General features: G+C 46.1%; 2 protein-coding genes across 2 annotated transcripts in view; both read left to right on the forward strand.

The window, feature by feature from the left end:
• The window catches only part of NOTCH3 (notch 3), a 37,842-nt gene extending 32,028 nt beyond the window's left edge, over window positions 1-5,814 (forward strand). Inside the window, exons 32-33 of the mRNA XM_021083631.1 lie at window positions 2,608-2,705; window positions 3,733-5,814. Coding sequence (XP_020939290.1) covers window positions 2,608-2,705; window positions 3,733-4,785 — 1,151 coding nt within the window. The 3' untranslated portion in view covers window positions 4,786-5,814. The remainder of the gene's footprint in view (window positions 1-2,607; window positions 2,706-3,732) is intronic.
• Window positions 5,315-25,507, forward strand: part of LOC100628051 (olfactory receptor 10T2-like) — a 28,219-nt gene continuing 8,026 nt past the window's right edge. Inside the window, exon 1 of the mRNA XM_013991092.1 lies at window positions 5,315-5,350. Within this exon, the coding sequence (XP_013846546.1) occupies window positions 5,315-5,350 (36 nt within the window). The remainder of the gene's footprint in view (window positions 5,351-25,507) is intronic.

Genomic DNA, 25,507 nt, shown 5'->3' on the forward strand with positions numbered 1-25,507 from the left:
TAACCTTTGTTTTTCCTGCTTTAAAAAAAGCAGCTGTTTTGACATATAATTCACAGACCACACAATTCATCCATTTCAAGTATATCATTCAGTGACTTTTCATATAACCACATAGTTGTACAGATATCATCACAATAAATTTTGGAACATTTTCTTCTCCAGAAAAAGAAGCCCTCATCTCTTAGCCATCAACCCCCAGTCCCCCTCATCTTCTTGGTCCAAGGCAACCACTAATGTACTTTCTTTCACTTCGGATTTGCCTTTTCTGGATATTTCATATAAATGCGAGCATACAATATGTGTTCTTTTTGACTGACTTCTTTCAGCATAATGTTTCCAAGGTTCATGAATGTTGTAACATGCTATCAATATTATTTTCTCTTTCTTTTTTGTCTTTTGAGGGCTGCACCCACGGCACATGGAGGTTCCCAGGCTAGGGGTTGAATTGGAGCTGCAGCTGCCAGCCTACACCATAGCCACAGCAACGCAGGATCTGAGCCAAGTCTGTGGCCTACACCACAGCTTATGGCAATGCTGGATCCTTAACCCACTGAGTGTGGCCGGAGATTGAACCTGTGTCTTCATGGATGTTAATCAGATTCGTTTTCTGCTGAGCCATCATGGGAACTCCTCTTTCTGTTTTTTAATGACTAAGTGATATTCTATTATACGGATACACCACATTTTATTTATCCATTCATCCATTGGTGGACATTTGGGTTGTTTCTGCTGTTTGGCTATTATGAATAATGCTGCTATGGACATTCATGTATAAGTGTTTGTGTGGACTTATGTTTTCACATCTCTTGGGTATATCCCTAGGAGCAGAATTGCTGGGTCACATGTTTACTCTGGGTCACATGGTTAACCTTTTGAGGAACTTCCAGACTCTTCCACCATGGCTACCTTATTTTACATTCCTACGAACAGTGTATGAAGGTTCCAGTATCACCACATCCTCACCAACTCTTATTATTATCTGTCTTTTTGTTATGGTCTTCCTAGTGGATGTGATTTTGTATCTCATTGTGGTTTGATTTGTATTTCCCTGATGGCTAATAATGTTGAGCATCTTTTCACATGCCTATCGGCCATTTGTATATCTTCATTGGAGAAAAGTCTATTCAGATTCTTTGCCCTTTTTTTTTGTCTTTTGAGGGCTGCACCTGCAGCATATGGAGATTCCCAGGCTAGGGGTCAAATCAGATATAGCTGCCGGCCTACACCACAGCCACAGCAACTCGGGATCCGAGCTGCCTCTGTGACCTACACCACAGCTCACAGCAACACCAGATCCTTAACACACTGAGTGAGGCCAGGGATCGAACCTACATCCTCATGGATACTAGTGGGATTCATTAACCACTGAGCCATGACAAACTCCACTTTGCCCATCTTTAAATTGGATCATTTGTTTCTCCTTACTGAGTTTTGTGTTCTTTATATATTCTAGGCATGTTTCTTATCAAGTATATGGAAAGTTTAATATAGTTGTAGGTTTTCTTTTGACTTTCTTGATGGTGTTCTTACAAGCACAAAAGTTTTCATCCTGATGATGTCCAGTTCATCTGTTTTTTTTGGCTATGACCAAGGCATGCAGAAGTTCCCAGGCCAGGGATCAAACCTGGGCCACAGCAGTGACAACACTGAATCCTTAACCATTAGGCTACCAGGGACCTCCCCAATTTATCTATTTTTGTTATTATTGTCATCGTTACTTGTATTTTTGGTGTCATATTTAAGAATCCTTCGCCTAATTCAAGGTCATGAAGATCAATTCCTAGGTTTTTCTCTTTCCTTCTCTCTCTCTCCTTTTTTTTTTTTTTTTTTTTTTTTAAGCTTTTTAGGGCTACAGCTGTAGCATATGAAAGTTCTCAGGCTAGGGGTCAAATCTCAACTGTAGATGCCAGCCTACACCACAGCCACAGCAATGCCAAATCCGAGCTTTGTTTGTGACCTACACCACAGCTCACAGCAACACCAGATCCTCAACTGACTGAGTGAGGTCAGGGATCCAACCTGCGTCCTTGTGGATACTTATTGGATTTGTTACTGCTGAGTCACAACAGGAACTCCCTAGGTTTTTTCCTAAATGTTTCATAGTTTGAATTCTGACATTTAGGTCTTTGATTCATTCTGAGTTATTCTTTGTATATGGTGTGACGTAGGGGTCCAGCTTCATTCTTCTGCACATGGAGATCTAGTTGTCCCAGTACCATTTGTTGAGGAAGCTCTCCCTTCCCCATTGAATGATCTTGGCATTTCTTTAATTTTAATTTATATAAACCTAAGAACCACATGTGGTGGCTATTGCATTGGACAGCACAGCTCCAGGTACAAAGGAGTGAGGCCCACATAGTACCCTCTGTATATGGGGAGTTACATGTACAGGTGAGCACACATGTACACAGTGTTTCCCTTGGACAGAGAAAGTCATTCTACAGGTCTGCACACATGTGGACCCAGACACAGGTACTCAGAAACTCATGGCATGCCTACCCTTCCCCCATACCAGGCCAAATTTTGGATACTTCCTGTCCACCTACCATGGAGGCCCAGGGTAAATGAGCCTGGTTCTGATGTTGACCTTTCCCTGCTTCCCCCCAGGAAAATCAGCCTTACACTGGGCGGCAGCTGTTAACAACGTGGAAGCCACCTTGGCCCTACTCAAAAACGGAGCTAACAAGGACATGCAGGATAGTAAGGTGAGCCCCAGTCCTTGGCCCACCTGGGTATTCAGGCCTGGCAGAGCCTCCACAGGTTGCAGAGAGTGGGTTGGGGGGTAGGCTAGTAGGGGCCTTTGCCCTGCCTGCAGCCAGCTTTCAGGGTGGGATTTGGGCCCAAGAGGCTCCAGCAGTGAATCAGAGAAGGAAGTGAATGGCATTTGTAGTGTGACCTTGGGCACATTGCCTAACTCCTCAGTACATCAGTTCTCATTTTTGAATTTGGGAAGCAACAGTACCCACTTAACTGCCTCTTGCAGGGATTCAGTGAGCCAATGCTTTCGTAACATGCTTAGTGGATCCTCAATAAAAGATAGCTGTTATGATTGTTTAAAAACCATTGCAAGATGGTATTGCTCTCATTTTACAGATGGAGGAGTGAGGCTCAAAGGAGTGCAGGGGTGGATTCCATCCCTATTTATTTTTATTTTTAAAACTTTTATGGCCACACTCTTGGCCTATGGAAGTTCCCCGGCCAGGGATCAAATCTGAGCTGCAGCTGCAGCAATGCCAGATCCTTTAACCCAGAGCACTGGGTCAGAGATTGAACCCACACCTCTGCAGTGACCTGAGCTGCTACAGTCAGGTTCTTAACCCACTGCACCACAGTGGGAACTCTGGATTCCATCCTTGTTTAGAATTTCCAAATTATATTTGTTATGAAATTTTTGCATTAACCTTAATTTTAAAAAATCGCATCAAATATCATTATTTTGATGACTGAGGTTTTTTGAGTCCCCTTTAATTTTGTATCTAAGTACCTCACTCTCCTCACCCTAGTCCTGGCTCTGGGGTCTGAAGTTTAGTGGCTGCTGGATGAATGCGGCTTTAAGGAAAGAACTTGCCCAGTTTCCCCCCAGCAGAGCTGAGATTCCAAGGTCTGACTGGCTGGAGAGTATAAAATCTTAGCTATCAGATTCCCGCAGAGATAGTAGGCCTCTGTGATGCTGATAGGAGTTAATCTTGACTCTTGTGACCCTGACATCTTGTGGGTTCTGGGGTTTCACAGGAGGAGACTCCGCTGTTTCTGGCCGCCCGAGAGGGCAGCTTTGAAGCTGCCAAGCTGCTGCTGGATCACTTTGCAAATCGTGAGATTACAGACCACCTGGACAGACTGCCCCGGGATGTGGCCCAGGAACGGCTGCACCAGGACATCGTGCGCTTGCTGGACCAGCCCAGTGGGCCCCGCAGCCCCCCTGGCCCCCATGGCCTGGGGCCCTTGCTCTGCCCGCCCGGGGCCTTCCTCCCAGGCCTCAAGGTGGCACAGTCCGGGGGCAAGAAGAGCCGGAGGCCCCCGGGGAAGGCGGGGCTGGGGCCGCAGGGCGCCCGGGGGCGGGGCAAGAAGCTGACCCTGGCCTGCCCCGGGCCCTTGGCCGAGAGCTCCGTCACACTCTCCCCTGTGGACTCGCTGGACTCCCCAAGGCCCTTTGGTGGCCCCCCCGCGTCCCCTGGTGGTTTCCCTCTCGAGGGGCCCTATGCAGCTGCCACGGCCACGGCCGTGTCTCTGGCGCAGCTTGGTGGTGCAGGCCGGGTCGGTCTAGGGCGCCAGCCTCCTGGGGGCTGCGTGCTCAGCCTGGGCCTGCTGAACCCTGTGGCCGTTCCCCTCGACTGGGCCCGGCTGCCCCCACCTGCCCCGCCAGGCCCCTCCTTCCTGCTGCCGCTGGCACCGGGATCCCAGCTGCTGAACTCTGGGAACCCCGTGTCCCCCCAGGAACGGCCCCCACCTTACCTGGCGACCCCGGGCCATGGGGAGGAGTTCCCGGCGACCGGCACCCACGGCAGCCCCCAGAAGGCCCGCTTCTTGCGGGTCCCCAGCGAGCATCCTTACCTGACCCCATCCCCAGAGTCCCCTGAGCACTGGGCTAGCCCCTCACCTCCCTCACTCTCAGACTGGTCCGACTCCACACCCAGCCCGGCCACTGCTACCGGGGGCACTGCCACAGCCACTGGGACACTGTCTGCCCAGCCCCTCCCTTTGTCAGTCCCTGGCCCTCTCCCACAGGCCCAGACCCAGGTAGGGCCCCAGCCCGAAGTCACCCCCAAAAGACAAGTGTTGGCTTGAGGGATCCTCAGTTCCTGGATTTGGGGAGGCTGAGGCGATGCCCCGCCCTGATACCTCTCTCTCCTTTAAGTCCATTTCATTCTCTCCATTCTCTTCTCCTGCAACCCACCCACCCTTGCAGTGCAACCAAGAGGTCATCCGCCTAGGGCTTCAGTCTTCCTTTATTTATAAGGGGTGCAGGCTGACCCACACCCTCTGGGTCTTGTGATGAGTCTAGGACATCCTCCTGCCTCTCCCCTCTTCCTGTGGCCACTCCTGCCCATTCTCTCTTTCCTCCTTTCTGGCCTCCCTTACTCCTCATGCTCTGACATGAGTGGATTATTGTTATTTTTTTTCTTTTTCTTTTTTTTTACATTTTGTATAGAAACAAATTCATTTAAACAAACTTATTATTATTATTTTTTACAAAATATATATATGGAAACTCTCTCTGCCCCACCCCCCGAGGGAACCCCCCCAAGTGCCCCCGTGGGGCTGAGTCTGTGGGCCCATTCGGCCAAGCTGGATTCTGTGTACCAAGTACACAGGCATGACCGGGGTCCTGTGTACCAAGTACACGACCCTGGTGTGTACCAAGTAGGCACCTTTGGGCGCACCCTCTGGGGCTAGGGTTTGGGTGAGCCTCCTCCCCACCCCACATCCCTCACTTCACTGCATTCCAGATGGAACTTATTCTATAGCTTTGCTGGGGGAAGCACCCTTCTAGCCCGGAGAGCCCCCCCAACCCCCCATCCCAGAATCCCTTTGGGAACTGGCAAGTGGGAGTGGCAGGTGGGAACACGAGGACCAGGGGAGATATGTGCATTTCACTTTGTCTCCCTGCAGGAAGGAAAGGAGCTGCCTGAATGGCATCCATTCCTCCTGGGACTCCCCTGGCCCAGCCCCTTAGCAGAATAGAAGTATTTGTAGGTTATTTTTGTAATATGGCTTCTGGGTACAATCCCCATGTAGCTAAATTCCCAGGCCTTGCATTGTACAGCTAGCCCCGTTCCCCCCTCATCACCTAATAAAGGAATAGTTAACACTCAATGTCTTTGTTCTGTGCCTAGGTAAGGTGGGGGTGGGTGGTAGAGTGGGGTTTCTATCTCTCTAGTGCTAACTCGAGCTCCCATCTCGGGGTCAAACCATTTGGCTTGCCTGCCACTCATTATTGCTTCTTCTTCTTCTTCTTCTTCTTTTTTTTTTTTTCCTATGGCTGCACCTGTGGCATAAGGAAGTTCCTGGGCTAGGGGTCAAATTGGAGCAGCAGCCTCAGGCTTACACAACAGCTGTGGCAACTCGATCTGAGCTGCATCTGTGACCTACACTGCAGCTCACTGCAATGCCCGATCCTTAATCTACTGAGCAAGGTCAGGGATCAAACATTCATCCTCATGGATACTAGTCAGATTCTTAACCTGCTGAGCCACAATGGGAACTTCTTGCTTCTTCTTTTGCTGGGTGGCTCCACTGATTGCACCAGGTGTGAATCGCCTGACTTAAATTAGGCCAATTGGATTCCCTTGCTTGAGAACATTTTAAAAAACAGGGATGCCAAGAAAACTATCTGTTGGTGGAGATTCTACGGCAAAAGGCAGGTGGAGAGAGACTGATGGCCAGTTTGGGGTGGTGGGTTCTGATGAGAAAACAAAATAGAAGGATGGAGCTATACAGGGGGAATCAGAGAGGAATACTCGAATGGCTCCAGAGTGCTGGGGGGAATATCTCATTTCCAGATGGAGTATCAATTCCAGCCAATTGAGCGTTTACTCCATTGACATCAACAGGTATTTATTATTTGCCTTCTAAACGCCTAATGCTGGTTCTGCATGGATCTCTCCTACTTCATGCAATCTTGGGTTCTGGAGACAGTGCTGCCCCCATATAGTAAATGCTACTTTATGTATATCAGCTCAAATGGGTTTCTATGTCTTGTAACTAACTGTGGCCCAAGATACGGTTGTGTTTACACAGGGGGCCTCCGGGAAAGGAGGATGGAATTTAATGTTCATTTGTTTCCCCATCCTTTAAAAATTTTTTAAAAAATTGTGGTTGATTTACAATGTTGTCTCAATTTCTGCTGTACAGCAAAGTGACCCTGTCATATATATATAGACATTTTTTTTCTTATATTATCTTCTGTCATGATCTATCACAACTTATTGGACACAGTTCCCTGTGCTGTACAGCAAGACCTCATTTTTTATCTGGTTCCCCCATCTTTTGGATTGATCTTGATTGCAAGTGACACAAAAATCCACTCAGTTGTTTTAAACGAACAAAGAACAATTTATTAATTCATATGATTAAAAGAGGACCGGGAGTTCCCTTCCCAGTGCAGTGGAAATGAATCCAACTAGTATCCACAAAGATTGGATTCTATCCCTGGCCTTGCTCAGTGGGTCAGGGATCCAGCATTGCTGTGAGCTGTGGTGTAGGTTGCAGACTCGGCTCAGATCCTGAGTTGCTGTGGCTGTGGTGTAGGCCGGCAGCTGTAGCTCTGATTTGTCCCCTAGTCTGCGAACTTCCATATCCCATGGGTACAGCCCTAAAAAGCAAAGTAAATAAATAAATAAGGACCAGCTTCAGAGGAGATTTGATCCAGTCGCTCAAATGCGGTCAACAAGGGCCAAGTTCCTCTTCACCTCTAAAGATTTTTCCTCTGGCCATCAGTTTCATCCTCATGCTCCGTGGGGTTTCCAACCCAACTTCTCTTCCCACTCCCACAGCTCCAGCCTTCCCTTTGTGTTAGCAAAATAGGTGCAAAGATCATAGACCTTATTGCACATTCCAGAGAATTGAGAAGCTTCTAGTCTTGGGGTTGGACTTTTGTATTGACTTCAATTGGATCAAGTATTCATTCTCTAACCTAGTGTTTCTCAACATTGAGACTATTGACATTAAGGGCTGGACCAATTTTTGCTGTGAGAGGCACTCTTGTGCATTGTAGGATGTTTAACAACATCCCTGACCTACACTCACTAGATGTCAGCAGCACCCCTTCCTCCAATGTGACAACCAACAATGTTTCCAGATATTGTCAGTTGCCAAGCAATGAAAATCGACTGTTTTTTTGGTCATGGCTGTGGCGTGTGGAAGTTCCCAAAGGAGGTATTGAACCTGAGCCATGGCAGTGACCTGAGTTGCTGCAGTGACAATGCTGGATCCCCAACCCACTCCTCCATAGGAGAACTCCAGTGAAAATTGCTTTTTTTTTTTTTTTTTTTTTTTGTCTTTTTGCTATTTCTTTGGGCCGCTCCCACGGCATATGGAGGTTCCCAGGCTAGGGGTCGAATCGGAGCTGTAGTCCCCGGCCTACACCAGGGCCACAGCAACGCAGGATCCGAGCCGCATCTGCAACCTACACCACAGCTCACGGCAACGCCGGATCCTTAACCCACTGAGCAAGGGCAGGGACCGAACCCGCAACCTCATGGTTCCTAGTCGGATTCGTTAACCACTGCGCCACGACAGGAACTCCTGAAAATTGCTTTTGAGTGCCACCGCTCTACCGAATCACTGTGGCAGTGGGATATAGGATGTACTGATTTCCTTTTTTTTTTTTTTTTTTTTTTGTCTTTTCTAGGGCTGCATCCATAGCACATGGAGGTTCCCAGGCTAGAGGTCTAATCAGAGCTGCAGCCGCCAGCCTACGCCAGAGCCACAGCAACACTGGATCCTTAACCCACTGAGCGAGGCCAGGTGTGGAACCCTCAACCTCATGGTTCCTAGTTGGATTCGTTAAACATTGCGCCACCATGGGAACCCCATGGATGTACTGATTTCTTAAAGCAATCAGTGTCTGCTCTGGAACTGGATGGGGGTGGATGGGTAAAGTGAAGGGCTATAAGGTTTGCAGAATCAGGAATTCTGTGGAAACAGCTAATAAATATTCACTCCATCTTCCTACATCCTCCTATGTCCTTTGGAATTTGTCATTCCAATTCATGCTTGACAGTGTCTGACTGCAAACACCCGAACTTCTCTCGTGTGGACCAGGAACCACCCTCAAAAATGAAAGGTGAAGGGGAGTTGGTGGATGAACATCCCAGCTCCCTCACCCCTCTGTGGGGCCAACTCTGAGGTGTGTTCTGCAAGATGTCCATCAGGATTGAGCCCTAGCCACCCATGGCAGCAACTTACTCTTCCTCACTGTAACTTTCTGGAATGTTCCCTACTGGATATTTCTGGAATGATCTCTCAAATAAATTCTTTTTGTCTCTTTAATAAGGGCCGCACCCACAGCAGATGGAGGTTCCTAGGCTAGGGTCAAATTGGAGCTGTAGCCACTGGCCTACACCACATCCACAGCAATGCAGGATCCGAGCAACCTCATGGATGACAATTGGGTTCTTTAACCTCTGAACCACAACAGGAACTCCTCAAAGAAATTCTTTGTGCTTGAATCCTTGGCCAAGAGAAGTTCATCTTACATGAGTAGACTCTTGGGAGGAAAACCCAAAATATTTGTTGAGATGCAAGCAAGTTTGCGGATCCTTCCTGAGTGAGAAGAGAGAAGAGAAAGTCTCTTTCTCCCCAACCACTTTTTCCACTTTATCCTGAACCTTGGCTTTATGTGAACAGGGCATTGGACATGTGCATCTCACAGGACAAACCCGTATCTGGTGCAGCCAACTTTTTTGTAAGCACATGTAAGACTCTTCCAATCTCGGGGGGGGGGTCCCTGGAATGGTTGGGAGAGGGGTGTCAGGTGGGGGAACAAGAAGCTTGTGTTAGGGGTTGGGGAAAATGAGCTAGTGGGATCCAAAAGTTCATGGGCATGTGACTTTGTTGACCCACAAGATATGGGGACATTTGGATTCACGTCTGACTTCCTGACCGTGAGGACAGTAATAGTACAGTTGGGTGTCTGCTATTCACCCCTATGGATCTACCTTCACCCATCTCCACTTTGCTCTGTGCACTGGGAGGATGACCTGAATAGATGTCATTAAGGGAACCCCTTATCCTTTGGCTTCCACTTGGGTTTGGTCAGTGAGGGGCAAAGGTGGGAGATTAGAGGGTAGACAGTATTCAATTCCTTGGTTTCTCACCTGTATGGTGGCTTTGGTGCTGTTCATCCAACTGCCCTCTGTGAGTCTGAGTAATTGCATCCTTTCCTTAGCCTTTCTGGCCTAGGGTGGGTAAAGGCTCTCCAACATTGCAAGCCCCAAGGTACCACAATATGACTTGTCTACACCCTGCCCAAGCTTCATCTATCTCTCTATCTCCCTATCTATCGTCATCATCTTTTAGCTATCCATTTTTCATTTCACTTTTTTATTAAAGAATAGTTGATTTAAAATGTTGTGTCAATTTCTGCTATGCAGGAAAGTGACCCAGTCATCTATATCTATATTTATATCTTTATCTATCTATGTATACACACACACATTCTCTTTCTTTCTTTCTTTCTTTTTTTTTTTGGTCTTTTTGCCATTTCTTGGGCTGCTCCCGCAGCATATGGAGGTTTCCAGGCTAGGGGTCGAATTGGAGCTCAGCCTACACCAGAGCCACAGCAACGCGGGATCCGAGCTGCGTCTGCAACCTACACTACAACTCACGGCAATGCTGGATACTTAACCCACTGAGCAAGGCCAGGGATCGAACCCGCAACCTCATGGTTCCTAGTTGGATTCGTTAACCACTGCACTACGATGGGAACTCCACATTCTCTTTCTTATACGTCATGGTCTATCCCAAGAGACTAGATATATTTCCCTGTGCTATACAGCAGGATCTCATTGCTTATCCATTCTAAATGTAATAGTTTGCATCTACTAACCCCCAAACTCCCAGTCCATAAATCCCTCTCCTCTCCCCCTTGGAAACCATGAGTCTGTTCTCTATATCTATGAATCTGCTTCTGTTCTGCAGATAGGTTCATTTGTGCCATATTTTATTTATTTATTTTTGTCTTTTTAGGGCCGCACCCATGGCATATGGAGGTTCCCAGGCTAGGGGTCGAATCGGAGCTGTAGCTGATGGCCTATGCCAGAACCACACCAACATGTGCCATATTTTAGATTCCACATATAAGTGATATCATATGGTATTTGTCTTTCTCTTTTTGACTTCCTTCACTTAGTATGAGAATCTCTAGTTTTATCCATGCTGCTGCAAATGGTATTTTTTCATTCTTTTTTATGACTAAGTAGTATTCCTTTGTATACATGTACCACATCTTAATCCATTCATCTATCAATGGATATTTAGGTTATCTATTCATTTTTGTTCTGCTTTATGAGGAATAATTAACATCTAATAAAATGAATCCACTTTAAGTGTAAAGTTTGATGGGTTTTGACAAACACACCTGTCCAATAACCACTATAAAATCATGTTTCCGCATGTCCCTTTGTAGTTGTTCCCTCCTGCACCTTTGGCTCTGGCAATCCTTTATCTGCTGCCTGTCACTATAATCACAGTCTTGCCTTTTCTAGAGTTTCATATAAATGGAATCATGCAGTGCATAGCCTTTTAAGTCTGGCATTTTTTTTTTTTTTTTTTTTTTGCCATGTCTAGAGTATGCGGAAGTTCCAGGGCCAGGAATGGAACCCGCACAACTGCAGTGACAATGCCGGATCCTTAAACTTCTGACTCTGGCTTTTTTAATTTAGCATTATGCTTTTAAGATTTATTCACATTATTAGGCATATCAATTGTTATGTGTATTGTGTGTATTTTTTTTTTTCTTTTTAGGTCTGCCCCTGAGGCATATGGAAGTTCCCAGGCTAGGGGTTGAATTGGAGCTATAGCTGCCAGCCTATGCCTCAGCCCCAGAAACTCGGGATCTGAGCCTCATCTACAAAATACACCACAGTTCATGGCCACTGAGGAAGGCCAGGGATCAAAACCACATTCTCATGAATACTAGTCTGGTTCATTTCCAATGAGCCACAACAGAAACTCCATATGTATTCTTTTCTTTTTTTTTTCTTTCTTTTGTTTTTTGTTTTTCAGGGCAGCACCTGAATCATATGAAATTTCCCAAGGTAAGGGTCAAATCAGATTGTCAGCTGTTGGCCTACACCACAGCCATAGCAGCACCAGACTCACATCTCTGACCTAGGCTGCTGCTTGCAGCAATGCTGGATCCTTAACCCACTAAGAGAGGCCAGGGATTGAACCAACATCCTCATGGATTCTAGTTGGGTTCTTAACCTGCTGGGCCACAAATGGGAACTCCTTTTTCATTGATGGTAGTAGGCGTGTCATGTGTCATTGAAACCTCAATAAAGCTGAAATTTAAAAAACTGAACTGGGATGGACTAGGTTGGGTTTTTAATACCTGCCCCCTCCAAAGACCAAATACTACATGATCTGCCTAAGATGATGCTAGGGGGCAGGAAAAGCAGCTTCAGTAGAGATGTATGACAACAGTAGATGGAGAAGAAAGAAAATAATTTCAGGTTTGCTCCTCACTACATTAAGACCATTTTCCAGACCAGTTACAGAGGTAAAACACTTGTTAAAATACTCGTTTTCTTTTCTTTTTTTTTCAGCCATGTACACAACATCCGGAAGCTCCCAGGCCAGAGATCAAACCCTTGCCACTGTGATAGCCAGAGCCACAGCAGTGACAATGCTGGATCTTTAACCTGCTGATCCACACAAGAACTCTTTCTTCCCTTCTCTGTATTGTAAGGTTTAAGCCTCTCAGTTTTGCTCTTTGGCCCGTGGTAGTAGAGTTCTAATGCTCCACCTTGAAACTGCAGGCTCTCCTGACTATGGTAAAAGGAACCCCAGAAAGACAAGGAGATGTTCCCTCCTCTACAGCTGTAGAAAAGCACACACTATTCTCAACTCTAATGTCAGTTTTTATCGAGTGAGAAATTGAAAACAGTTATGAGAGTCTCCATCTTTATGCTTGAGAATTTTTTTTTTTTTTTTTCTTTTTAGGACCACACCTGCAGCACATGGAAGTTCCCAGGCTAGGGGTCGAATCAGAGCTGCTGGAGCTAGCCTATGCCACAGCCACAGCAATGCCGGATCTGAGCCGCATCTGCGACCTACACTACAGCTTGCGGCAACGATGGATCTTTAACCCACTGAGCGAGGTCAGGGATTGAATCTGCTTCCTCATGAATACTAGTTGGGTTCGTTACTGCTGAGCCAGAAAGGGAACTCTGATTTGCTCAAGAATCTTGTGCAGGAGTTCCTGTTGTGGCTCAGCAGTTTAAGAATCTGACATAGTATCCATGAGAATGCAGGTTTGATCCTGGGCCTTGCTCAGTGGGTTAAGGATCCATGTTGCTAAAAGCTGCGGCATAGGTGGTAGATGCAGCTTGGATCTGGTGTTGCTGTGGAGTAGGCCTGCAGCTGCAGTTCCAATTCAACCCCTAGCCCAAGAACTTACATATGCAGCAATTGCAGCTGTAAAAAGAAAAAAAGAAAAAAAAATATTCTGTAAAAATGTATATACCAACTGTATAGAAAACAAAAACTGTCCTCAAAATATTTCTACAGGAGCTCCCATTGTGGCAGAGCAGGCTATGAACCCGACTAGTGTCCATGAGTTTGCGGGTTCAATCCCTGGCCTCACTCAGTGGGTTAAGGATTCAGCGTTGCTGTGAATTCTGGTGTAGGTCACAGATGTGGCTTGGATCCAGCTTTGCTGTTGCTGTGGTGTAGGCTGGCAGCTGCAGCTCTGATTTAACTGCTAGCCTGGGAACTTCCATAAGCCACAGGTGTGGCCCTTAAAAAAAAAAGTTAATACCATGTTCTGTAAATTATAAACGCACACCCATAAAAGTCTACAATTCTATTTGTCCTGCTGAAGAATCTGTTGTCCTAGCAGTAACATTTAAAACACATTTGTTTTCTGAAATATTAAAATGCATGAGGGTTTTTTTGCCTGCACCTGCAGCCTGTGGGAGTTCCCTGGGGCCAGGGATCAAATCTGTGCCACAGCAGTGACCCAAGCCTCTGCAGTGGCAATGCAGGATTCTTAACCTGCTGAACCACACAGGAACCTCCATTTCCAGTTTTCACTTTGCTTTATGGAGGACGTCACTGACATGGGTTGATTTTTGGTGGTTGGATTTGGGGTTTGGAGTTCAAGGGGAGTGACTGATCTGGGGTGTAGATTTGGGGAGCATTGGCATGGGAGTGGTATTTAACACCCTATGATTGTACTTATCAGCAAAGGAGAGAGAAGAGAGTCAAGATGGGAGTCCTGGACTCCAGCAGCAATATTGGACCTGGTAAGGAGAGAGACTGAAGCGTGGTTAGAGATGAAGGGGAAAAATCAGGTGTAGCCAAGTTGTCAGCCTTCTGTGCATATCAGCCCTGAACACTGATGACTGGAGCGGTGTATACACTCCCCATACAGCCCTCTCCTCTCTGACATACATGCTCTGTGCTGCTTCCCATTACAGCTGTGGTAATGAATCCCAGCTGACACAGAGACAACTTGCGTGGTAACAAAAACTTTATCAGTATTCTTTACATTTTTTTTTTTTACAGCTGCACCTGCAGCATATAGAAGTTCAGGAGGCTAGGGGTTGAATTGAAGCTGCACCTGTTGGCCTAAGTCACAGCCATGGCAACACCAGATCCTTAACCCACTGAGTGAGGCCAGGGTCAAGTCCACATCCTCATGGACATTATGCCAGGCTCTTAACCTGCTGAGCCACAACAGTAACTCCTTTTTTTCTTATTTTTCCTGCTTGTGTGTTCTGAGATCATCTCCCAAATAAACCTACCTCTACTCAAAAACTTGCTTCAGTGCCTGCTTCTGGGCGAACGTCAGCTATGACGGGGATGTTGGTATAGAGTTGATGGGTATGCAAAATCATGAGACTGTACTCATGTGCAGTCCTGAAATTTAACTCATGAAGTTAAATTGTTCAGCTAGGACTCCCATGGCCACTGTAGCACTGTTCACAATAGCCACAATATGAGTGTCTGCCAATGGATGAATGAACAAAGAAGAAGAAAATAAATATATATGTATTGCATATATATCATATAGTATATACACTCAATGGAATATTATTCAGGCATGAGAAAGAAGGAAATCTTGCCATTTGTAACAACAGGGATGGGCCTGGAGGGTATTGCCGGAAATCGGCCTCTGTCTGCCGGTGTGGAATTGAAACACAGAGACAGAGTGTTGGCAAATGGAGGAAAAAAAATAGCTTTATTGTGTTGGCAGGCAAAGGAGGGCCACAGCAGGCTAATGCCTTAAAGACTGTGCCTCCCTTTAGAAAGAATTGCAAGGAGTTTTATAGTAAAAAGGAGAAAAACAGGTTTTCAGATAGGAATCAGGATTGGGACAAACATGCATTCTTTCTTTGGGGAATCTTAGTCATCAAAGCTGGAGTCAGGAGATCTCTGTATGGTCATGATGGTGGTCTTCTGGGTTGTTGCCTGGAATAACAGTACTTGCAAAAAGGGCATATTGATCAGAGATTAGAACAAACTAGGAAAGTTCCTGGAAAATATCCTGTGATGATAATCTTTAACCCAAAGGCAATTGTGCTCAGGTGCCTAATCATTAGCTTACGGGTGATTGTGTAACTAAAACAGGGATGTGAGAACTAACATATGCCTTTTCTAACAAAGGTAGTCTTGGTTACTCCATTTTGTTCCTGCTTTGCCTGAGACACCCTCCTTCATCCCCTCCCCCTTCCCTCTCCTCCCAGTAACAGTTTGTTTCAAATTAGCCAAGGGAGAATAATGTGCACCCTGACCTGACCAATGGGAAGGGGACAGATGTACCGCCTGCATTAGAGATAAATAGTGGGTTCTTCCTTCTTCCTGTGAGCATGCTCACCTGACTGCTCATCACTGACAGGGAGCGCTTGCGTCCTTCTGCAGAAGTAAAGAGCCTTGTCGAGATCTCCCCATGTTCCTGCATCTTACTTTCTGACACTGATGATCTGAGCTGGGGGTCACTTTTCCCCAACAGGGAGAAGGACAAGGAAGGACCCTAAGGTGTTCAATTTCAAAGTATTCATTTCAAAAAGAAGCATAAGGAATATAAGTTTTCTCTCTGGGGTATGAGGTGCCTGCATCAAGGGCATTGTGCTAAGTGAAATAAGCCAGATCGAGAAAGACAAATACTGTATGATCTCACTTATAGTTGGAATCTAAGAGAACTGAATTCAGAGAAACAGTAGAGACATAGTTATCAGAAGTTGAGGGAGGGGAAGTGGGGTAGATATTGGTCAAAAGTTAGAAACTTCCAGTTTTAAGATTAATAAGTTCTGGGGATCTAGTGTACAGCATGGTGGTTATAGCTAATAATACTAATAGCTAAACATACTTGACAGTTGCTAGGGGAGTAAATCTTAAAATGTTCTCACCACCACAAAAAAGAAATGGTATAATATGACAGGGAGTTACTGTTGTGTCTCAGTGGGTTAGGGACAGATGTTGTCTCTGTGAGGATATGGGTTCCATCCCTGGCCCTGCTCAGTGGGTTAAGGAACTGGAGCTGCTGTGAGCTGCAGTGTAGGTCACAGATGCACTCGGATCTGGTGATAGGGATGGAGTAGGAAAGTTACACAGGTAGTAGTAGAAGTCCCAATAAGGGACCCCAGATAGAGAGGGAAACCTAGGGAACTTCAGGAGTCCACTGTAAGTTAATAATTGCTCCTGAAAGCCATCAGAACAAGGCAAGCTTGCTTGACTAGTGGAGGTAAGAGATATGCCTCAGGTGGAATGCTGAGGGCAACTCGGAGCAATGCTGGATCCTTAACTCACTGAGTGAGTTATCTTAGTCTCATGGATCGAACCTGCATCCTCATGGATCCTAGTCAGGTTCATTAACCACTGAGTCACTAAGGGAACTCAATAAATCTATTTCTTGCCTATAAATTTGTCTCTCGCTGAATTCCTTCTGCACGGAGACACAAAGAACCTGAATCTCAGTAAGTCCAGATACTAGGTGAGTGATTTTAATTTAAAAACTGTGGGTTCAAAAAAAAAAAAGTAATGGAGTTCCCATTGTGGTACAGAGGAAACTAGGATCCACGAGAATGCAGATTCTATCCCTGGCCTCGCTCAGTGGATTAAGGATCCAGTGTTGTCATGAGCTGTGGTGTAGGTCGCAGACGCAGCTTGGATCCTCCATTGTTGTGGCTGTGGTGTAGCAGCTACAGCTCTGATTCGACCCTTACCTGGGAACCTCCATATAGCTGTGGGTGTGGCCCTGAAAAGCAAAGTAAATAAATAAATAAATAAAAAATCTGTGGGTTCAAGTCCCAATTTGGGTTTAGGCTGCGTTCGAATCCCAGCCCATGGGTTTAAGTCTGAATGTGGGTTCTGGCTAGGTTCAAGTCAGTGCTTCTGTGGCTGTGGCGTAGGTGGGTAGCTGCAGCTTCAGTTCGACCCTAGCCTGGGAACTTCCATATGCTGCATGTGTGGCCTTAAAAAGAAAAAACAAAAGAAATGGTATTATGTGATGGGACGGAAGTGTTAGCTAATTTCATGGTGGCCATCATGTTGGACTATACAATGTATTAAACCAACACATTGTACTCAAGTTACACAATATTGTATGTTAATTATAACTCAAAAAACCTGAGGGAAATTTCTTTTGGCCATGCCTGGGGCATGTGGAATTTCCCAGGCTTGGGGGGTGAACAGTTGCCATGGCAGCGACCCACACCATTGCAATGACAACGCCAGATCCTTAACCCACTGAGCCACAAGAGAACTCCACTGAGGGAAATTTTTAAAAACACAAATGTTTCAGCTAGGGAGAGAGGAGAGTCTAGGACTGAACTGTAGAGAATTTTTTTTTTTTTTTTTTTTTTGCTGTGCCCATGGCATGTGAAATTTCCCAGGACAAAGATCAAACCCCAACCACAGCAGTGAAAATGCCAGATCCTTAACCGCTAGGCCACCATGGAACTCCTGAACTCCGGAGAATTTTAATTTCAGGAGGTATGAGAGGAGGAGATTGAGAAAGAGTGGCTAGAAGAGTGGGACAAAAAGCAGACAGCATAGAAAGCAAGAGAGGATGGCAATGCAAGGGGGAAATTTGTCGTCTAAGTTTAATATTCCTGGGAGGTGGAAGAGATGAAGAGAGTTCTGAGGCACTCACAGGTTAGGAGGAGACACAGAGGGAAAGACAATATCAAGAAGAAACCTGGGACCTCTGGGAGCACAGATGCTGCATGCTATTATATCCTGGAGTGATCAGGGAAGATTTCCTGGAGGAGGTGATACTAGAGATGTGTGTTTTAGGAGGAGGAGTTTGCCAGGAGGCTAGGAGGAGGGGGAAAAGAAATTCTGAGAGAATCAGAATAGCATAGGAAGGGGCAAAATGATGTGAAATAGCATGGAAATCTTAGAGGGAGAGCCAGCAATTTGAATGGCTGGGTCTATCTATACATCATCTCACTTATCAGTAATTTAATCAGTGGAGGTAGGTCAGTTCGCTGAAGCAATGGCTGGATTTGAAACTAGATCTGGTAGCAGGGACCAAACAGACCACAAGAATCTTGAAAGTGAAGATGGAGAATTTTAAACTTTACTCTGAGGGCAATGGGGAGCCATGGAAGGTCCTTGGGTAGAGAGCCATCATCTCCTGTTCTGGTGGCCAGTGCAGAGGATGGACTGGAGGGAGAAGAAACTGAAAGCTTTTGCAATAGGTGAGAAGGATGCAGCTTGAGTTAGGACGGGGTGGAGTGAATGGGGTGGGAGGAGTTGAGAAAGAATAGGGAAGATTTGGTGACTAATTAATTCTGGGGAGGCCAAAAGAGGGATAATCGCAAGAAGTTAAGCTGGGCAACATTTATACAACATCAAAGTGATCCACTCTTCCTTCCCCAATTGAGGGCACAGCAGGGAGTGTGCATCTGCCAGGGGACAGCAAGTCTTTCCCAGCACGTGGTGGGCGCCAACCGGCCCTTGGCAGAGTTGAGTTGAGGATGCATGTGTCATAGCCTGCCATCCACAGAGAAACTGTAATTAGTCCTCCACCCACTTTTTGTCATCAGAGCCTGGGGGCTGGAGAAGCAGAGCCTGGGGGCTGGAGAAGCAGACCCTGGGGTCTCCAGTTTCCTGGAGGGAAAAACCCCCACAGGGTGTCACCAGCCTGAGCCCTAGGGGCTCGTTAGTGTCTGGGGGGGCCTTGGGACAGCAACTCCAGGGCCCCCCTGTATAACAGGACCCCAGTCCTTAGCCTCTCCTCTCTTAGGCGGTAAGCAGAACGGGGTGTTGGCAGGCACTGTGGGAGCTTCCCTTGGCCATGGTGAGTGTGGACTCAGGATATTTGTCCTGCTGGAGCAGCCACCCTAGTCCATCCTCAATCTTAGGTGTGAATCTGAAAATGAGTCATGCTGACTTAAAAAAAAAGCGCAAACTGAAAGTTGAAAGTTAAGTTTTATTTGGGGTGAAATTAGGATTTAGAAACTGAGAAACTGCCCTGAGGAATCAGGAATCTAGGGGGGAAGCCAGGATCTATGAGTTTTTGCAACAAAGGGAAGGTAGTAGGGACGAAAGATTTACAGATAACCAGATTTACAGAAAACCCATTTTTATGGGAAGATATAAAGGTCTGGGCTTACTGGAATTCTTTGATATGCACCTCAACTGTGGTCCAGTCTTCTTTGTTTCTTTCCTGAGTTCCCCTGGGGCTCACTGGCCCACCTTTGGAGTGACTGTTCTCACAGAAAGAGGAAAGGGGGAGGAGTTGCCGTCATGGCTCAGTGGTTAACGAATCCCAAGAGGTGCGGGTTTGGTCCCTGGCCTTGCTCAGTGGGTTAAGGATCCGGCGTTGCTGTGAGCTGTGGCGTAGGTCGCAGACGTGGCTCGGATCCCGTGTTGCTGTGGCTCTGGTGTAGGACCGTGGCTACAGCTCTGATTAGACCCCTAGCCTGGGAACCTCCATAAGCCTCAGGAGTGGCGCAAGAAATGGCAAAAAGCCAAAAAAAAAAAAAAAAAAAAAAAAGGAGGAGAGGGAATATCAAGATATAAATCATGGAGTTCCCATCATGGCGCAGCGAAAACGAATGCAACTAGGAACCATGAGGACTCAGGTTTGATCTCTGGCTTCATGAGCTGTGGTGTAGGTTGCAGATGGGCTCAGATCCTGCCTTACTGTGGCTGCTGTGGCTGTGGTGTAGGCTGGTTGGGAATCTCCGTATCTTTTTGGGCCACGTTCACGGCATACAGAGATTCCCAACTCCAATTCCCAATTCCGTGAATTCCCAATTCCCAATTCCGTGAATGTGGTCCAAAAAGATGTGAGTCATAAAGGTGAAAGGGGAGGTGCATGCAGCCATGCACACATCCTACAGAAGTTTGCTGCTGGCCTCATGAAGGATACTACTAGTTATAGATGTCAGTCATCATTGAAGGGTTTTATTGGTTTACTAGATATGAGGAAGAAGAATTAGGCTCATAAAATCTTCTCCTGAAAAATCTAACTATCTGAAGACCTGTTCTTCCAGTTTTCCCAGAGCAACCAGAGTACAGAGTGCCTCACTTCTGGAGCTCAAGGTGTGCTGTGGGTTGGCAGCTGCAGTAGTTCAGGTTTTACTCCATGTAGAGGGTGATGGCAGGTGCCAAACTTCAGTCACAGTCGGTAGAGAGAGACATGCCGGAGTGACTGAGCATTTATCTGAAAACAGCCAATAGGAATGGATTTAGAGAGCCTTTGTCCCAAAGGTTTTCACTTCTGTTTTCTGCTGATTGTGGGATGGAGGAGATGATATTTGCTCAGGAAAGGAAGGGGGGAGCTCAAGGAGAACTGTCCACTGCCATGCACACTCACTCATACCTGGAACACACACCCAGAACCCTGGCATACTCAGGTGTGTGAGTGGTAAGGGGGAGAGGGTGGGGCTAACGTGCATCACAAAATGCATACATGTGTACCCTACAAGCAGCTGTCATTCACATGCACACACGTACCTTGGAGCTTCATGTGCACAAATGCACACATACACATCATTTAGTGGTGAGGGCTCAAATGTGATGGGGAAGGGGCTCCTGTTCTGGGGAGGCTTCCTGATGATAAGAGGAAAAGGAAAGACTCCAGGTGTTCCTGTCGGGGTGTGGTGGAAACGAACAGACTAGGAACCATGAGGTTGTCGGTTTGACCCCTTGCCTTGATCAGTGGGTTAAGGATCTGGCAGTACTGTGAGATGTGGTATAAGTTGTAGACGTGGCTCAGATCTGGTGTTGCTATGGCTGTGACGTAGGCTGGTAGCTGTAGTTTCGATTAGACCCTTAGCTTGGGAAACTCCATATGCTGTGGGTGCAGCCCTAAAGAGGGGAAAAAAAAAGACTCCAGACCCTAATTCCTTGGTCCTCACCCTCACCGTGGAGGTGGCATAGGTGTGCCCCTGAGCTCAGGACTCACCAAATCTCAACTCTCCCACCAACAATCATTCGGCCTGGAGATCTGTCTGTAGGTGCAATTGTCATCAGTTCCAGGTATGCACACGAGGAACTCTCTTTCTTTCATTTTTTTTGGCCGCTGCATGTGGAGTTCTCAGGCCAGGTATCAGATCCAAGCTGCAATTGCAACCTACACCATACAGCTGTGGAAACACCTTAACCCACTGTGCCAGGCCAGGGATTGAACTTTTGTCCCAGCACTCCAGAAATATCACCAATCCCATTGTGCCACAGTGGGAGCTCCCCAGTGAGGAATTTTCTAGTCCTATAACCAGACTTCCTTGTGGCCAGGCACTCTCACCTGCCACAACTAGAAAGCAGACTTTGGATGCTTTGAGGTCAACTCTAAGTCACAGCTTCTTGGCTGCTGCAGGGTGATATTTCAGCCCCATTCAGGGCCTCCCTCTTTATTCTTCCTTCTCTCTGGACTGGGCAGATGCCACCTTTGCAGTGGGGATGGAGAGGGGCTGTCTGTCCACATGAGTCAGCTGTGCTCAGTGTGTGTCCGGCCCAGCATTCCTGAGATGAACAGAGTTCCCTCTGATCCTGGCTGGGCTGGTCCCACCCTGCCCTCCTGATACAGCTGTGCCAGCTTCCACACCCTGCTCTTTCTCTCACACCCATGTGTAACCTGTTAGGAAATTCAGTGGGCTCCATCTCCACAATCTGTCCAGAATGGGCCACCTCCCACCACCTCTGTGGCCCCCAACTGTCATCATGCACCTGGAGCAGCCCAGCCTCCTCCTCTTTGTCTCTCAGCTGTCCCCTATATACCCCACATTCTGTTTTCCCACAGGAGCAAGAGGGAACCTTGGAACCTCTGGGTCAAGTCACATCCTTCCTCTGCTCAGAAGCCTTCATGGCTTCCACATTGCCTGGCATAGAAGCCAAAGTCCTCGCTGTGACCCACAAGACATGTCTAGTCACCTCCCTGCATTCGCCTCCTTCCTCCCTCTCAGTCACTCCCTCTATCTCCTTGTTTCTCCTTGCAGTTCCTGTTCCAGGCACAGTCCAGCCCCAGGGCCTTTGCATGGGTTGTTGTGTCTACCCGAAACATTCTTCCCCCATGTATCCTCTCGATGGATTTCCCAGTTTCCTTCCAGGGTGAGGTTGGAGCCTTTGCCCAGCTGGATAAGCCACCCTGGCCCATCTCCAGCCCTACGGGTGAGATCTGAACTTGAGGAGGGGAACAAGAAATTCCAGAGCGACTGAGCCTTAAACCACAAGTCCAGGGATTGAACCCACATCCTCATGGATACTAGTTGGGTTCATCACTGCTGAGCCACAATGGGAACTCCTTAAAGACATGACTTTAATGATGGTCCTTTATTTTATTTTCCATTAAAGTTTTAGGGCCTTTTCCCCCTTAATGGTTTGTAAGGGCATTTTATTGAATATTAGGTGTTTTTAAAAACTTTATTTTATTTTTTTGTAACATTTAAAATTGAGGTATATTTGATTTACAATGTGGTGTTAATTTCTGTGTTACAGCAAAGTGATTCAGTTATACATAGATATATATGTATATGTATATAGATAGATAAATAGATACATTCTTTTTAAAAAATATTCTTTTCCATTATGGTTTATCATAGGACATTGAATAGAGTTCCCTGTGCTATAAGTAGGATCTTATTTTTTTATCTATTCTATGTATAATAGCTTACACTTGCTAATCCCAAAATCCCAGTCCATCCCACTCCTACCCGCTTCCCCCCTGGCAACCACAGGTTTGTTCTCTATGTCTGTGAGTCTATTTATGTTTTGTAGATAGGTTCCTTTGTGCCATGTTTTAGATTCCACATATAAATGATATCATATGGTATCTGTCTTTCTCTTTCTGACTTCACTTAATATGATAATCTCTAGATGCATCCATGCTGCTGCAAATGGCATGATTTCATTCTTTTTTATGGCTGGGTGATATTCCATTGTATATATGTACCACATCTTCTTTACCCACTCCTCTGTGGATGACATTTAGGCTGTTTCCATGTCTTGGCTATTGTGTATAGTGCCGCTGTGAACATAAGGGTACATGTGTCTTTTTTTTTTTTGTCTTTTAGGGAAGCACTCAAGGCACATGGAGATTCCCAGGCTAGGGGTTGAATTGGAGCTGTAGCTGCTGGCCTACGCCACAGTCACAGCAATGCAGGATCAGACCTGTGTCTGCAACCTACATCGCAGCTCATGGCAACGCTGGATCCTTAACCCACTGAGTGAGGCCAGGGATTGAACCTGCATCCTCCTTGATGCTAGTCAGATTCATCTCCGATGAACTACAATGGGAACTCTGGGTGCATGTACGTTTTTGGATTATAGTTTTGTCTGGATATATGCCCAGGAAGAGGATTGCTGGATCATATGGTAACTCTTTTGTTTTCTGAGGAACCTCCACACTGTTCTCCATAGTGGCTCTACGGACTTACATTTCCACCAACTGTGTAGGAGGGTTCCCTTTTCTCCACACCCTCTCCAGTATTTGCTATATGTAAACTTATTAATGATGGCCATTCTGACCAGGGTCATTATAGTTTTGATTTGCACTTCTCTAATAATTCATAACGTTGAGCATTTTTTCATGTGCCTCTTGGCCATTTGTATTGCTTTTTGGAGAAATATCTATTTAGGTCTTCTGCCCATTTATCAGTTGGTTTGGGTTTTTTGTTGTTGTTGAATTGTATGAGCTGTTTGTATATTTTGGAAATTAAGCCCTTTTTCGTTGCCTCATTTGCAACTATATTCTCCCATTCTGTAGGTTGTCTTTTTGTTTTGTTGGTAATTTCCTTTGCTGTGCAAAAGCTTGTAAGTTTGATTAGGTCCCATTTGTTTACTTTTGTTTTTATTTTTTAATTTTAAATAATGCTACTGTGAATATCCTTGTACATATGTCAGATAGTTTCTTTATGAGAAAAATCTAGGAGCAGAATAATAGAATCAAAGAAAAATCTAGAAGCAGAATAATAGAACCAAATATACAGACAAATTGCATCTCCTGCAATCGGCAATGCAAAGGTGATGATAGAGCACCTAGTTCTGCACACACCCATTAGCACCCGGCATTTATTTTCCTGTTCAATCATTGTCTATCTGATATTTTATTTCTTATTTTGTTTATTTATATGTTTTTAAGGGCTGTACCTACAGCATATGGAAGTTCCCAGGCGAGGGGTTGAATTGGAGCTGCAGTTGCTGGCCTACACCACAACCACAGCAATGTAGGATCAGAGCTGCATCTGCAACCTGCACCTGCTCACGGCAATTCTGGATCCTTAACTCAGTGAGCAGGGTCAGGGATTTACCTTCAACCTCATGGATACTAGTAACCTCATGGATACTAGTTGGTCTCCTTACTGCTGAGCCACAACAGGAACTCCTGATATTTTAAAAAATGCTATCTTTTGGAGTTCCCATTGTGGTGCATCGGAAACAACTAGGAACCATGAGGTGGTGGGTTTGATCCCTGGCCTCACTCAGTGGGTTAAGGATCTGGCATTGCCATGAGCTGTGGTGTAGGTCACAGACGCGGCTTGGATCCTGCATTGCTGTGGCTGTGGTGTAGGCCGGCGGCTACAGCTCTGATTAGACTCTTAGCCTGGGAACTTCCACATGCCACAGGTGCAGCCCTAAAAAGACAGAAAAAAAAATACTATCTTTCTTAAACATGGGGTAAAATTCATATAACATAAAATGAACAATTTTATATGGCACAAATGAACCTATATTTGAAACAGATACAGACTCACAGACAAGGAGAACACACTTGTGGTTGCGGGGGGCGGGGTGTTGGGAGAGGGATGGAGAGGAAGGTTGGGGTTAGCAGATGTAAGTTATCATATATGGAGGGTATAAACAACAAGGTCCTACGGTATAGCACAACATATATATATGTGAATCACTTTGCTGTAAGCAGAAATTAGCACAACATTGTAAATCAACTATATTTTATTTATGGACCCACTCAGAGCATATGGAAGTTCCTGGGCGGGGGATTGAATGCTGTGACCTATGCTGTAGCAACACTGTAGCAACATTTAAACCACTGTGCCAGGCCAGGGGGTTGAACTGCACTGCTGCTGCAACCCCAGCTGCTGCCGTTGGATCCTTAACCCACTGTACCACAGCGGAAACTCCAAGTCAACTATACTTCAATTAAAAAAAAATTAAAAAATGAACTACTTAGGAGCTCCTGTTTTGGCACAGCAGAAATGAATCTGACTAGTATCCATGAAGGTGTGACTTCAATTCCTGGCCTTGCTCAGTGGGTCTGGGATCTGGCATTGCTGTGACCTGTGGTATAGGTTGCGGATGCAGATTGGATCCTGTGTTGCTGTGGCTGTGGCATAGCCCAGAAGCTATAGCTCTGATTTGACCCCTAGCC

The sequence above is a fragment of the Sus scrofa genome, chromosome 2 (genome assembly GCF_000003025.6).
Source record: "Sus scrofa isolate TJ Tabasco breed Duroc chromosome 2, Sscrofa11.1, whole genome shotgun sequence".
Lineage (NCBI taxonomy): Eukaryota > Metazoa > Chordata > Mammalia > Artiodactyla > Suidae > Sus > Sus scrofa.